Source organism: Diceros bicornis, chromosome 22, assembly GCF_020826845.1.
Source record: "Diceros bicornis minor isolate mBicDic1 chromosome 22, mDicBic1.mat.cur, whole genome shotgun sequence".
In the NCBI taxonomy this organism is placed as follows: Eukaryota; Metazoa; Chordata; class Mammalia; order Perissodactyla; family Rhinocerotidae; genus Diceros; species Diceros bicornis.
This window is the reverse complement of record NC_080761.1, coordinates 24,078,165-24,093,945: the sequence shown is the minus strand read 5'-3', so window position 1 is coordinate 24,093,945 and position 15,781 is coordinate 24,078,165. Positions and strand designations below refer to the sequence as shown.

Genomic DNA, 15,781 nt, shown 5'->3' with positions numbered 1-15,781 from the left:
AAAAAAAAAAAGGAAGAGGAAGAGACACCAGAGCTCTCTCTCTCTAGCTCTCTCTCCGTCCACACACAGAGTAAAGGCCATGTGAGGACACAGCAAGAAGGCAGCCATCTACAAGCCAGAGAGGTCTCACCAGAAACCAACCCCACTGGTATCTTGATCCTAGACTTCTGGCTTCCAGACTGTGAGGAAATAAATCTCTGTTGTTTAAAGCTCCTAGTCTGTAGTAGCTTGTTGCGGAAGCCCAAGCTGATTAAAACAGTTTTCTTAGGGCTGAACTTGGAACCAGTGAGTCATTTACTCTTGACATCAGAGCTGCTGTCGATGATGATAACCATATTATTACTTTTACATTATAAGCTTTGCATTTTACAAAGTTCTTTCACAGGCATGAGCTCAGTGGTACTTCACAACAATTGAGGGATGTAAGGAGTTTTACCGAAGGACTGGAAAATGAAGACTTACTTAAGAGTCATAGCCACTAGAATATGCAGGGCCAGAATCCTCTGTTGTTTGAAATCTGTCACACAGCATCCTGTCTGGTACACGAAAGGTAATATTAAACTAGATACTAAACATTTTAAAATTCAATTGCTGATATTTTCACTAGATAATTTTAATTTTGATTATTCACATATTTTTTGGACAATGTAATATATTTTATGTTGCATAATAAAGAATTTGTCTGGTCTTTGTCCCAGTTCGTGGCACACAGCTTCTAAAACCCTTAGAATTTCCTGAGGGACAGCAAGGTCTTTGTTATACTAATGAGATGACTTATGGTGGGCCCCTAGATGGCTTCAGGTTGGGGACTGGTCAACAGAAAGACCAACCACTGAAACCATCAATAAAACAAAAAGGCAACCTATTGAATGGGAGAAGATATTTGCAAAGGATACATCTGATAAGGGGTTCCTATCCCAAATATATAAAGAACTCATACAACTCAATATCAAAAAAACAATCTGATTAAAAAACGAGCAGAGGACTTGTATAGACCTTTTCCAAAAGAAGATATAGAGATGGCCAAAAGACACATGAAAAGATGCTCAACATCACTAATCATCAGGGAAACGCAAATCAAAACCACAATGGGATATCACCTCACACCTGTCAGAATGGCTATTATCAAAAAGACAAGAAATAACACGGGTTGGTGAGTATGTGGAAAAAAGGGAACACTCGTGCATTGTTGGTGGGAATGTAAATTGGTACAGCCACTATGGAAAACAGTATGGAGATCCCTCAAAAAATTAAAAATTAAAATACCATATGATCCAGCTATCCCACTACTGGGTTTGTGTGTGTGTGTGTGTGAGGAAGACTAGCTCTGAGCTAACATCCAATGCCAATCCTCCTCTTTTGCTGAGGAAGATTGGCCCTGGGCTAACATCCATGCCCATCTTCCTCTACTTTATATGGGACGCCGCCACAGCACGGCTTGACAATCGCTGCGTCGGTGCGCGCCCAGAATCCAAACCCAGGAACTTAACCGCTGCGCCACCGGGCCAGCCCCCCCACTACTGGATATTTATCCAAAGAACTTGAAATCAGTGATCCAAAGAGATTTATGCACCCCTATGTTCACTGCAGCATTATTCACAATAGCCAAGATGTGGAAGCAACCCAAGTGCCCTTCTTCACATGAACGGATAAAGAAGATGAGCTATATATATACAATGGAATGCTACTCAGCCATAAAAAAAGACAAAATCGTCCCATTTGCAACATGGATGGACCTTGAGGGTATGATGTTAAGCGAAATAAGCCAGACAAAGACAAACACTGCATGATTTCACTTATATGTGGAAGATAACAAATACATGGATAAGGAGAACAGATCAGTGGTTACCAGAGGGGAAGGGGGTTGGGGGGGTAGGTAAAAGGGGTAAAGGGGCACATATGTATAGTGATGGACAAAAATTAGACTATTGGTGGTAAGCATGATGAAGTCTATTCAGAGATTGATAAATAATAATGTACACCCAAAATTACACAATGTTATAAACCATTATGAGCTCAATAAAATTACTGGAAAAAAAATTAAAAATAGAACTACCATACGATTCAGCTATTCACTTTATCCAAAGAACACGAAAACACTAATTTAAAAAGATATATGCACCCCCATGTTCACCACAGCATTATTCACAATAGCCAAGGTTGGAAACAACCTAAGTGCCCATCAACAGATAAATGGATAAAGATGCGGTATATATATGTATATATATATGTATTTAATTGTGTATATATATGCGGTATATATATACACACACAATTAAATACTACTCAGCTATTAAAAAAAAAAGATGAAATCTTGCCATTTGTGACAACATGTATGGACCTTGAGGGTATTAGCAAAGCAAATAAGTCAGACAGAGAAAGCCAAATACCGTATGATTTCACTCCATATCTGGAAGATAAAACAACAACAACAAACAAACATGTGGATACAGAGAATAGATTGGCAGTTACCAGAGAGGAAGTGGGGTAGAGGGAGGTGAAAGGGTTAAAGGGGAAAATTTGTGTGGTGACAGATGGCAACTAGATTTTTGGTGGTGAACACTATGTAGTCTATATAGAAATTGAAATATAATGATGTACACCTGAAATTTATATAATGTTATAAACTGATGTTACCTGAATTAAAAAATAATAAATAAATAAAAACTCATAAATGGTAGAAAAATAATGGAAGACAAAAAATAGGAACAAAGAACAGGTGCAATGAATAGAAAACAGTATCAAATATGGTAGCTGTTAATCCACCTATATCAATAATCACTTTAAACGTCAACAGTCTAAATACACCAACTAAAAGATGGAGATTGTCAGAGTGATTAAAAAACGAGATCCAACTATATGTTGTCTACAAGAAACCCACTTTAAATATAAAGACACATACAGATTAAAAGTAAAAGGATGGAGAAACACACACCATGCTAATACTAATCAGAAGAGGATGGGAGTAGCTATATTAATTTCAGACAGAGCAGACTTCACAGCACGAAAAATTATCAGGGATAAAGACGGGTATTACCTAATGAAAAAGGGGTCAATTATCCAAGAAGATCTAACAATCCTTAGTGCACATGCACCTAACAATAAAGCATCAAAATATGTGAGGCAAAAACTGAGAACTGCAGGGAGAAACAGATGAATCTATCATAGTTGAAGACTTCAACACCCATCTATCAGAAATGGACAGATCCAGCAGGAAAATCATTAAGGACACAGCTGAACTAAACAGCATCATCAATCAACTGGATCTAACTGACATCTCCAGACCACTTCATCCAACAACAGCAAAATTCACATTCTCCTCAAGCTCACATGGAACATAAACCACCAAGGACCACACTCTGGCCATAAAACACACCTTAACATGATGGACAAACAAAAATGTACAACCCAAAATTTCACAATGTTAGAAACCATTAAAACATCAATAAAAAAATAATAAATTAAAAAAAAAACACCTTAAATTTAAAAGAATAGAAATCATACAATGTCTGCTCTCAGACCACAAGGGAATTAAACTAGAATTCAATCACAGAAACATAGCTGGAAAATCACAAAATACTTGGAGATTAAACAACACACTTCAAAATAACATATGGGTCAAAAAAGAAATTCAAGAGAAATTTTGAAATATTTTAAACTAAATGAAAATAAAAATACAATTTTGATAAATTTGTGGGATGCAGCAAAGTAGTGGTTAGAGTGATATTTATAGCATTGAACACATGTACTAGAAAAGAAGAAAGATCTAAAATCAATCATCTCATCTTCCATCTTAGGAAACTAGAAAAAGAAGAGCAAATTAAATCCAAAGTAAGTAGAAAGAAAAAAAGAACAAAAATTGGAGCAGAAATCAATGAAATTGAATGAAACAGAAAATCAGCAGAGAAAAACCAATGAAACCAGAAGCTGGTTCTTTGAAAAGATCAATAAAATCAATAAAACTTTAACCAGGCTAATTAAGAAAAAAAAAAAAGCACACAAATTACTGATATCAAATGAAAGAGAGGAAATCACTACAGATCCCATGGACATTAAAAGGATAATAGAGGAATACTATGAACAATTCTATGCCCACAAATTTGATAACTTAGATGAGATGGACCAATTCCTTGAAAGACACAATCTTCCAAAACTCATGCAAGAAGAAACTGAATCAATAATTAATAACCTTCCAAAACAGAAAGCACCAGGCCCAGATAGGTCATTGGTGAATTCTACCAAACATTTAAGGAAGAAATTATACCAATTCCCTAAAATTTCTTTCATAACATAGAAACAGAGGGAATACTTCCTAAATCATTCTATGAGGCCATTACCCTAATATTAAACCAAAGACATTACAAGAAAACTACAGACCAATATCTCTCATGAACATAGATTTTAAAAAAAAATCCCCAACAAGGGCTGCCCCTGTGGCCTAGTGGTTAAGTTCCCACACTCTGTTTCAGCTGCCCGGGGTTTGTAGGTTCGGATAATGGCTGGGACCTACCCACCACTTATCAAGCCATGCTGTGGCAGGCCTCCCATGTATATAAAGTAGAGGAAGATGGGCATGGTTGTTAGCCCAGGGCCAATCTTCCTCAGCAAAAAGAGAAGGATTGACAACAGATGTTAGCTCAGGGCTAATCTTCCTCACAAAATGTCTTGAAATGAGTACAGCCATGTTTGGCCGTTCCATTAACCTACAGCCACCAGCACAGAAAGAAATATAAAGCTGCTTTCTGTGTGGTCGGAATTGGCCTTTTTCCCGGGAACTGGCCTTTCTCCCATGGGGATAGTTGCAATTTGTAACATTTCAAGGTCCTTTGGGCATCACAGCCTGGGGCAGACTGGCTGTCTGTGCCGGGCTGGGACTATAACCAGGGAAAACAATGCATGTACACAACTGCCGGGCTGGGAGATAGCCAGGAGGCTCAGTGCACATATGCCATTGATAACCATTTGTGCATGGGAACACTGAATGCTTGTTCTGTAAACTCTGTAACTGCTTATATAAACTGCTGGAAACTGAGGCCTGGCGAGAGTCTCACCTGTGGAAGGGATGCCTTGCCCAGGACGTGCGATTCCCGCCCAGCAGTGTCAATTGAAGGGACTCTCCCCAGCAGTGGGGGCATGGATGTTGTGAATAACCGATCTGACGTGTTCTCTCTTTGGTCAACCTGGTGTTTCTCTTTCCAGTTGATTTGTGTCATTTCCCTTCAGTCGATCTGGTGTTCTCTTTCCGATAGATCTGATGTTTTCCCCTCTTATTGTATGACCTATTCAAATCTCCTGCTATCTCAGTCATCTGGTGTTTCCCTTTCCAATCAAGCTGGTGTTTTTCCCTCTTATTATTTGACCTATTCAGATCTGTTTTCAGACAATCGCCTCTACTCTCCTCTATATAATAAAATATACCTTCAGTCCATTTGTTTGAAGTGGAAAGTTTCTTTTACATCTCCAATTGAATCCCCCGAACCTCTCATAACACATACACAAAAAAAATCCTCAACAAAATATTAGCATATTGAACCCAACAATGTATAAAAATAATCATAAACCATGACTAAGGGGGGATTTATCCCAGGTATGGAAAGCTGGTTCAATATTCCAAAATCAATTTATGGAATCCATCACATCAACAGGCTAAGAAAAATCAAATGATTCTATCAATAGATGCTGAAAAAGCATGTGACAGAATTCAACACCAGCATAAAACCTCTCTGCAACCTAGAAACAGAGAGGAACTTCCTGAACTGGATAAAGAACATCCGCAAAAAACCTACAGCTAGGGCCCGCCCCATGGCTTGGCGGTTGGGTGCCCGCGCTCCGCTGCTGGCGGCCAGGTTCGGATCCTGTGCGCACAGACGCACCGCTTCTTCGACCATGCTGAGGCCGCGTCCCACATACAGCAACTAGAGGGATGTGCAGCTGTGACATGCAGCTATCTACTGGGGCTTTGGAGGAAAAATAAGTAACTAAAAATAAATTAAAAAAAAAAAAACCTACAGCCAACAACATACTTAACGGTGACAAACTAGACGTGTTCCCACCTAGATGAGGAACAAGGCAAGGATGTCCCCTCTCACCCTCCTTTTCAACACCCTACTGGAAGTACCAGCGAATGCAATTGAGACAAGACAAGGAGACAACGTGTGCGGACACGCCGGCCGCGCTCCGCGCTCCCGCCCGCACTGACTCCACCGTCGCCGCCGCTCCCGGGACAGAGACGCGGCCTCCCAGCCGCCCGCGGCTTCTGTTGGGTCCGCGACGGGAGGGGCTCCCCGCGGCGTGTCGTCGGCGCCGCCCACCTGGCCGGCCGAGCTCCCGCCCATGTCCGGGTCTGGAGTCCGGCACCCCCTCCACCGCGGCCCCGGCGGACGCGCGGACCCGGCCGCCCGCGCTCCCTGGGCGGTCGCTTCCGGAGGCTCCTGCCGCGGCCAAGTGGGCGGGGCTTCGGGCGCGGCCCCGAGCAGCCGGGCGCCCCATGGGAGAGCGCGGGGGAGGGGCGCGGAGCCCCCACCCAGGGCCGGGTCACGTGGGGGTGGGGGCGTCAGCCGCGGGCCAGGGGTCGGGTCGTGGAGCAGCGGCCGGAGCTAACCATCCCCCGCGTCCTGTTCCTGCTCTGTTGAGACGGAGGACCTCTGGTCGGGCTGAGGCAGCCCGTCCGTGCCCCAGGCTCTGAGCCCACCGCACCGGGCTTGAGGGGTGGGGAGGGCGGGAAGCCGGAGCTGAGTTTCGGGGTCCCCCCCCTCCCCGCCTCCCTGTCCAGCTCTCATCGACCTGCTAAGCCGGGCACGCCACTTCCCCGTTAGAAACGCAGTGTGGACCAGATTGGTTAAATTCTCAAGCCCACTGTAAGGTTTTCTTTTCTTTAAATCTGTTATTGGCAGTCGAATGAGAACCACATATTTTTTGTTCTGTCTGCATTAGTTTTAGTAGTGGGGACCTGACGGTATGCATAATTCATCCTTAAAAGTACACACAGGGCTACCCCTAGTCTTTGAGCTTGGGGCCTAGGCATGTGCATTTCAAAATTAAGAATCTTTTCAAGAGATTCTGAACCTCCTCAAGAAAGACCAGGTCTAAAAAACCAGCTGTTTGTGCACTTGTTTTTTCCCCCTACCTCAAGAGTGTATGTTTTTTGGGCAAGCTTTATACACTTAACTGTTTTTGGTACCTTGTTCCTAACCTATCCACGTGAAGGGGAGAAAGGAATCAGAGCCAGATTGTGGAATGATGGGATTGATAATCAAAGGCAAGTTCTAGGAATCTTGTGAGCATAGTGATTTAGACTAACCTTGCTTGCAGTTTTTATAAATATTTAATATGAAACTCTTAACACTCAAAATATATACTTCTGTTGATTGGCTGACTTTCCTGAACAAGTAGTAGATAATCTCCCAGCTGATGTATCCACTGGCATGTATTATGGTTGGCCCAGTGTTGGAAGTGGAGATGTCCGTAAGATGGTGGTGAGCATGGGATGGAACCCATACTACAGGACTACAAAAAAAGTCCATGGTAAGAATTGTAGTTAGCTCTGTAACTGAAAATGGAATGATGATTTAAGGTAATATGCAACATAAGATGCACATAGAACTCATCAGTGGTAATCACATCATAGTCTAAATACAAGAATTTTTGGCAGCATACTTGAAGGATTTAAAAGTGAAGTCCTTAATTACTATTTGAATGGAGTCACTTTTTCCATCCTTTCACTTTCAATCTACTTGTGTCTTTGGATCTAAAGTGAGTCTCTTGTAAAGGGTTAGTTGGATCCTGTTTCCATTCTGCTAATCTCTGCCTTTTGACTGGCAAGTTTAATCCATTTACATTTAAACTAATTACTGCTAAGGAGGGACTTCTGCTATTTTGCTATCTGTTTTCTATATCCCTTATAGCTTTTTTTGTCCATCATCTCCTCCATTACTACCTTTTGTGTTTAGTTAATTTTTTTGTAGTGACAGATTTTGATTCCCTTCTCATTTCATTTTGCATATTTTCTATAGATATTTTCTTTGTGGTTATGATGGGGATTGCACTTAACATTGTAAAGTTATAAAAATCTAGTTTGAATTTATACCAACTTAATTGTAATAGTATACAAAAACTCACAAATTACATTTTTATACATTGTGTGCACAATAACAGATTAATAATTTTATGCATTTATCTTTTAAGTTATGTAGAAAATAAAAAGTGGAGTTACAAACCAAAATTACAATAATATTAATTTTTATAACTGCCTATGTATTTACTTTTACTGCAGATAAAAATGAAGTATTTAAGATCATGTTTCATAAAATTGAGCTTGCCACAATTATTGTAGTTCATTCACCCTTTAATTACTTGGTCACCCTGTTAAGGTAGAACTGATTACTACATGGATGGTGCTTTTGATACCAGCTCAAGACAAGGTTGACATAAGGGAAACCATATTGTAGAAAAGAAAAACTCTATTGTAACTTTGAATGACCCCTGACAAACTAACCCAGCTGGATTTGCACCCTCCAGGAGATCTAACTGCTCTGTAGGTTTTACCACCCCTGCTTGTGCATGTACCTCCCAGCTGCGATAAGATGATAGCTTCGTTTTTTTGAGTTCCTTAGGAATGTGATGACCCCCGAACAGTGAGTCTATGCTGATAGCCATCATCAGTGAAAACTGAAAGATCTGGTGTGGCGCTCCCAGTATGTAACACCAGAAGGTCAACATTCCTAACCCCCTCCCCAATAACACAATGGCCTATATAACTGCTGTAAGATTTCATGCCCCCTTAATGGTTCTTTTGGACATGAGTCGGCCATCTTCCCTCTTGTTAGCAAGCTGTAATAAAAAAAGTCTTTTTTCTCCTACCACCTTGCCTCTTAACTATTGGCATGTCTTTCGGCGAGCAGAAGGCCCACGTTGAGCGGTAACACTTTCTGATAAAATTGCAAGGTGATGCTTTTTTTTCTCTTTTAAACCACTTTGAAGATATGCTCTTCTGCTCTGATCCACACAGTAAGTGCTTAATCTGCTAGATATGGATGAATCTTTTGATCAGCTCAAGTGTGTGGCAAAAACAAGAGTTGTAGTTGATTTAAATTTCATCCCCTTTGACGAGTTTGTAGAGGAGAATGTGTCACAGTTAGAAAACCACAGAGCTAAGTGCTGGTATAAGGAATAGAAATGGCCCAGAATGACTTAAGATTGTACTCAATATTTCTCTTATTTTTGAGTGTTGAGGATGTGAAAATTATTTGTTGGAGTAGATAAGGAAAAGAATTGATGAAAGAACGCAAAATATTTTTCTGTAGAATGAGGGAGAAAACAAAGGGGAGGGGAGGCTATCCCATGACTAATTTGTCCGTTTTAGCTACTCAGATTACAGAACTATTACTATAAAGCCAGTTAAGGAGTGCCTTGGAAGTCCTTCCATAGGTAGGAGAAACTCAATTTTCCTTTGGTAAGAGGCTCATACTTTTCAGAGTTTTTCTTTTTCCGTTTCTTTGCCAATAACAGACATCTATGATGTGCCTGTTCAAGCCTTTTTCCCTTCTCTAAAAATTGGATTGGCTGTCTTATTGACTTAAAGCAGTTCTTAATATATTCTAAATCCAATTCCTTTATTGGAACTGTGTATTGCAAATATCTTCTCCCACTCTGTTGCTTTTTTTTTTCTTAACTTAATGGAATGGTGTCTTTTTTGAAGAACAGAGGTTCTTAATTTTAATGTAATCCAATTCGTTTTTTTTTATGTTTAACTTTTTATATTATATTTAAGAAATCTTTGCCTACTCCAAAATCATGAAAATATTCATCTATGTTTTCTTCTAAAAGCTTAATTGTCTTACTTTTCACATCAAGTTGATTTTTGAGTATGGTGTAAGGTAGGGATCAAAAATTTTTTTTTTCCATATGGACATTGACCCAGCCGATTTACTGAAAATACCATCTTTTCCTAACAGCACTGCAGCCACCTTGGTCATAAATCAAGGGACTTTATATGTGCGAGAGTCTAAAGCACACTCATACATGCTTGGTCTCCTAGTCTATCCTTGGGCCATTACAACACTGTCTTAACTTCCATAGCTTTATAATAGGTCTTGATATCTGATTGCATAAGTCCTCCAGTTTTGTTTTCAAAACTTTCTTGGAAAATTTTGGCCTTTCACATTTACACATAAATTTTAGAATCACTTGTCAATTTTCCATCATTTAAAAAAAACAAAACTGAGGCCAGCCCCGTGGCCTAGTGGTTAAGTTCCGCGCGCTCTGCTTTGGCGTCTCGGGTTTGGTTCCCCAGGCACTGACTTACGCCACTTGGCGGCAGCCGTGCTTTGGTGGCGACCCACACACAAAATAGAGGAAGACTGCCTCAGATGTTAGCTGACAGCGAATCTTCCTCAACAAATATACACAGAAAAAACCTGCTAGGATTTTGGTTGGGATACCATTGAATCTGTAGATCAATTTAGGGAGAGTAGACATCTTTACCTTTTCTCTCAATAATGTTTTGTAATGATCAGTGTCAAGGTCTTACATATCTTAATTTCCTTTTTATTCAAAATTTTACTTAAAAGAAAGAATGCAAGTCAAATTTATTGGTTAATAGTACAAAGTCATGGGACACCTTATGTCTTCTGACTCAAACCGCTCAATTACAGATGAGAAGACTGAGCCCCAGAGAGGTTAGGTACGCCATTAGCCAAGTGTGGAAGCCCAGACATGATGCTTAACTCAGTTCTCTTACTGCAGCTCTGCCCTGCTTCTCTTACACACTTTGAATTTAGCATAGTATATAATTTCAACTCTTCTATACGCAGTTTTAGATTTAGTAATCTAAAAAAACCAAAGCTTTAATATGAGATATATTATAAAGAAAGGTCCTGTTTCTAATAGCCGTATTTTCTTCTTTTAAATTGTTTAAATCAGGAATCTGTTTTTTTAATAGGCTTCATAAAATCCATAAATCCCACTAAGTTGGGAAGAGTGGTGTCCCTCATCATCCCACCTGCCCTTTGCCCAGGTGGCCAGCAGGCGTTCTGTATGGACAGGGGACCATAAGTGCATCCAGTAACAGCAGGAATGGTGGTGGCCCCCAACACCCCACCTGCGTTCTGGGTAGGTGGGCTCCAAGTGCTCTGATGGCAGGTGGTGACACAGGGGCCTCCCATCACAGGTGAGATGTTGTTCCCTCCGACTGTACCACCTGTGGTTTGGCCAGGTGGGCCCCAGCTGTCCCGACGGAAAGCCGGAATACCGGGTCCTCCGATCATGGGAATGGTGTTATCCACTCCTGTGTTCTGGCCGGGTGGGTCCCAGGTTCTCCGATTTAAGGTGTTGACGGTGGTGTCAGATGCGGAGGCTGGCCACGTCAAGCCTGCCAAACCTGATGGCCTTATGCTGCAGATGAGGTTAGACCCACAGCTTGTGCTGGGGCTACCAGCTTTCCCACCAGGAAAGAGTTGTTAGGCTGCTGCCCATCACAGGCCCCAAATGTGGGATGAGAAGTGATTCCTGGGTCAGAGAGAAGGTTGGGAATTGTGGCCTGCCTGCTGACTGTGCAGGTAGATGGCTGGAGACATGGGCTGAGGCAGTGCTGCCACTGGGTGGTGTGTTCTCAGAAGCTGGGAGCATCATGGAAGATGGGAAGCGGTTCTCGGTGGAGATGTGGGGGACTGGAAGATGGCAGCCTTGGAAGGAGGCGTGGTGTCCATAGCTTCAGCGTCAAGGGCAGGCTTGAGGTTTGCAGAGCCTGTGGGAGACCTGAAAATGACAGCCTGGGAAGGGGGAGTGGTGTCCATGTCAACGACACCAGGATCTGAAGTAGCCTGGGAGGTCGGACCTGCAGAGGCTGTGGCTGTGACTGTGGAGGGGACTGCCACAGAAGGGGGGAGCTGGCGGGTGGAGACAGGAGTGTTGGTGGAAGAGAGTGGAAGAGGGCTGGGTGAGAGGAAAGGAGGGGGAGAAGCTGCACACCTGGGTGTCCGAGCTTCTTTCTGGCAGGAGGGCGCTTGGAAGGAGAAGGTTGAGGTGCTGGGAGGTGAGTGGAGGCCAGAAGTAGGAAATGCCATAACGATGACTGAATGAAGAGGGCCTCCGTTACCATTAAATGGAATTCCCACAAAGGCACTGGATCTAAAAGGAGGAAGAGAACCAGCAGGAACAGCAGGACGAGAGTTCGGGACACTGTGTCTTGTTTCCTGATCAATATTTGGGGTCAGGGAGGGTGGAGGGACAGACAGGATCTGAGTTCCGGCAGAGCGGTCAGCCACGCTGGTGAGAGGAGCAGGGGCCTGCACAGTGTGAGCGCCCAGGGGCAGGGGGTCTGCCGACTCCGAGGCAGGTGGGGAGAAGGAAGGGGCGGGCTGAGTGGCACTGCATTCGGCCACGACCTCTGTTGGGTCCTCCAAGCTCTCGTTCTGCTGACACTCAGTGTTCTTCTCCAAGGTCTCCGGCTTTTTGGCAACAGCTATGCAAGGAAGCTTGGGAGGTGGGGGCAGCTCCCCTCGGCCCCAGAGCAGTCGCAGTGGCAGCGGTAGTGGCGGCAGCAGTGGTGGCGGCAGGGGCAGCAAGAGTGGCATGGCGAGTTTCCGTTTGCAGGGCCTCTTGCTGGGAGAGACTGGTGGAGGGGAGCTCCTTGAGGGGACATCTGAAGGCTTCTCACCCTGCACCTCCTTCCCGGGCGTCACTGAGCCTGGGATGCTCCCAGCCTTGACTGCCTGCTCCGGTGGCGCAGGCAGGCCAGTGCGTGTGCGTCTTAGAGGAGGGATCCTGACGCCTCTGGAGGGCCCGACCATCCTAGAATTCTGTGAGGACAGCACGGGCTTCTTCGGAGGGTCCCTCCAGTGCACCACAGGGAGGATCCCCAGGGGGTAGCAGGTGGCCTGCTGGATTGGATACCGCTTCCTGGGTGCCATGAGAAAGCCAGCTGGTATAGGCTTGTGGTGGAACAGCCTGCGACCAGGGCGGAGGGCAGGCGCCAGGGCAGCGGGGTGGGCCCGGCCAGGAGGGGCAGCATCGCGGGCGGGGGACACCAGCGGGCGAGGGCCAGGTGGGGGACGGTGGCGTGGAGAGGGACGACAGTTCGAAAGGAAATTTCCCATTTAGAGCTCGTGGTGCACAAACGATCCCCTGAATGGAGGCTGATCCTGGAGAGCGTCTCTACAGCGTCCAACTCCTCTCCAGGTCAAGTGCCCACTGCCCTGTCCAGCCTGGAGCTTGTGAGGTCCTCTTGGGACACATCACAGAGAAGGGGTGTCAGGGGCAGGCCCCACCCAGCGACCATGGTGATGGCGCCAAAGGGCAAAGGGCGAGGCCCCAGTAGCCACCCAGCGGGACTTGCTCACACCTGGGACTTGCCACTGTGCGTGCAGGTGTGTGGCACAGATGGGCCACCATGCGCGGACATTTCAGGACTGGGAGGCCCCGTTCTCAGAGCTCACCACACCTGGGGGCCGGCCCTGCAGGCCCCTCAGCGTCTGGGTGTGTGTCGCCAGCCCTTTCCCCCCGGGTCCCGAGGTCAGAACCTGCTCAAAGCTGAGCTGGAGCCACCCAGATCCTGCCAGCGTGCGGCCTGTCTCCTTTGGGGACCCCCGGCTTCTCTGGAGCCAGCGAGCCTTCTGCAGGGCCTGCCTGGGGCACCAGCCAGGTGGACGTTTCTGAGGAGGGGACAGGAGCCTGACTTCCCTGGATGCTGCATCCCAGGACATCCCTTCCTGGCAGGCAGGTTCTTTCCTCACTTCTTTTTAGAAATCGCTAAAACAACATTTAAACCTTAGATCAGCCCAGATTTTCTCTTTGGTCTAGTTTGAAGGATCCAAATATGTAACAATTCATCAGAAAGCTGAAACCGTTCAAATCCCCCCAGAACCTAAAACCTGTCCTGGTGGTCTAGTGGTTACAGTCTAGTATTGTCACCATGTGGCAGGGTTCGATTCTCAGTGGGGACACCTCACCTCCCCCACTGCCTATTACATTCCGTATTGCAGCCTAACGCTGAGCACCAGCGTAATTATTGTAGTTAATTTAATTAACAATACTTGCTAAATTTTCCTTATGTCGTTCCTGCCTCCACATTCCTTAGTACGACAGCTAATATTTTAAGAAGAAAGGAATTCATCCTTTCTTTTTACACAGTTTAGAACCCAGGAGAAAACCTGTCCCCACATTTTGTGATCTGTCTGTTGCAAAACCAGAAGACAGCACAAAGATTCACTAACCAGCACAGGACGGGTGTGGTAGGTGAAGGAAGGACGGCAGAAGAAATGAGTGTCAGGGTTAGAGAGCTTCAACCAGGCATGTTGGGGTTCAAGTCAAATACAGGAGGGGGAGGCACACACTCTCAGGATGGCTTCAAGACTCCCCCAAATATGCCCAGTCGTCCCTGGAATACAATCTCAGCGAGACTGTGTTGATGAACCTTTTTTTAAGACAATATTTTTGGAGCAGTTTTAGGTTTACAACAAAATTGAGAGGGAGTTACAGAGATTTCTCATAGACCCCTGCCCCCACACATGCATAGCCTCCCCCATTATCAACATCACTCTCCAGAATGGTACATTTTTTACCAGCGATGAACCTACAGTGACGCATCACAATCACCCAAAGTCCACAGTTTACATCAGGGTTCACTCTTGGGGTTGTACATTCTATGGGTTCAATAAATGTATCATGACATATATCCATCTTTATGGTATCATAGAAAATATTTTCACTGCCTCTGTGCTCTGCCTATTCATCTCTCCCCACCCCCACTCCTGGCAACCACTGATCTGTTTATTGTCTCCATAGTTTTTCCTTTCCAGAATGTCATATAGTTGGAATCATACGGTGTGTAGCCTTTTTAGATTGGCTTCTTTCACTTAGTAATATGCATTTAAATTTCCTCCCTGTATTTTTATGGCTCAATAGCTCATATTTCTTTAGCGCTGAATAGTATCCCATTGTCTGGATGTACTGATGAACTTTTGAGTCTGGGAATACTCAAAACCATGACCCTTAACCCACCAAGGAAATCTCAAACCCAATTAAAGAATTTATAGTTTTTCAAACTGTGCTTACACTATCACTAATAATTTCTCCAATCTCCACAAAAATCTTGAAAAGGTGGTGTTGTCCTGTTTTGATTGAGGTTGAGACATTAACTTAATAATGGTTACCTGGTCTTGATTAGAAACCAAGGGCCCCCTTCCCCACTAGCCCACTGCACTGAACTAGGGGGTTGGGACTAGGGTTTTCATATTTAGAAAATTAAAATACAGTATTTTATCTGGCAATCCTAGTTGGAATAAAGGCCCCACACATCTAATAGTGGTGGTATCACAGATACCTTTCATTTTCAAAAAACCTAATAGAAAATCAATGTTTACCACGATATGGCCAATGACAATACAAACTTTCCACCACTCTCCCTCCCCGCAATTCAATGTATTCTCTCATTTATTTTATTCTGATTAGAAGTTTTGAGCGGCAACTATATGTACCTCTGGAATGAAAAAAAGAGAACACAAAGTCATGATGACAAATTCAGTTTGTTTGAGAGGCTAATTCTTTCAAAGATGAGAGTCAATAGCGGATGGGCAGAGTGGGGACCACTGTGTGCTGGAGTTTGCAAGGACTGCCTGGAAGTGGGGGGAGGGGCAAGCAGGGGAGGGGCACCCGGGGGTGGGGTAGGGCATCAGAGGGGGCTCTAAGATTCTCCTCTGCTCCCATCTGAGCAGCTCTGCCCTCATCAATTTACATAATAGGATTCAGCCTAAGATTGCATCTGAAGAAAATGGCCTACTGCAAA

At 44.2% G+C, this 15,781-nt stretch overlaps 1 protein-coding gene across 1 annotated transcript; it reads right to left on the bottom strand.

Annotated features, from left to right (window-relative positions):
• Positions 1-11,624: 11,624 nt before the first annotated feature.
• LOC131419873 (nuclear pore-associated protein 1-like) lies at positions 11,625-13,094 on the bottom strand. Its single transcript, XM_058565375.1, has one exon. It carries the CDS (start codon positions 13,092-13,094, stop codon positions 11,625-11,627), a length of 1,470 nt encoding a protein of 489 aa, XP_058421358.1.
• Positions 13,095-15,781: the final 2,687 nt, after the last annotated feature.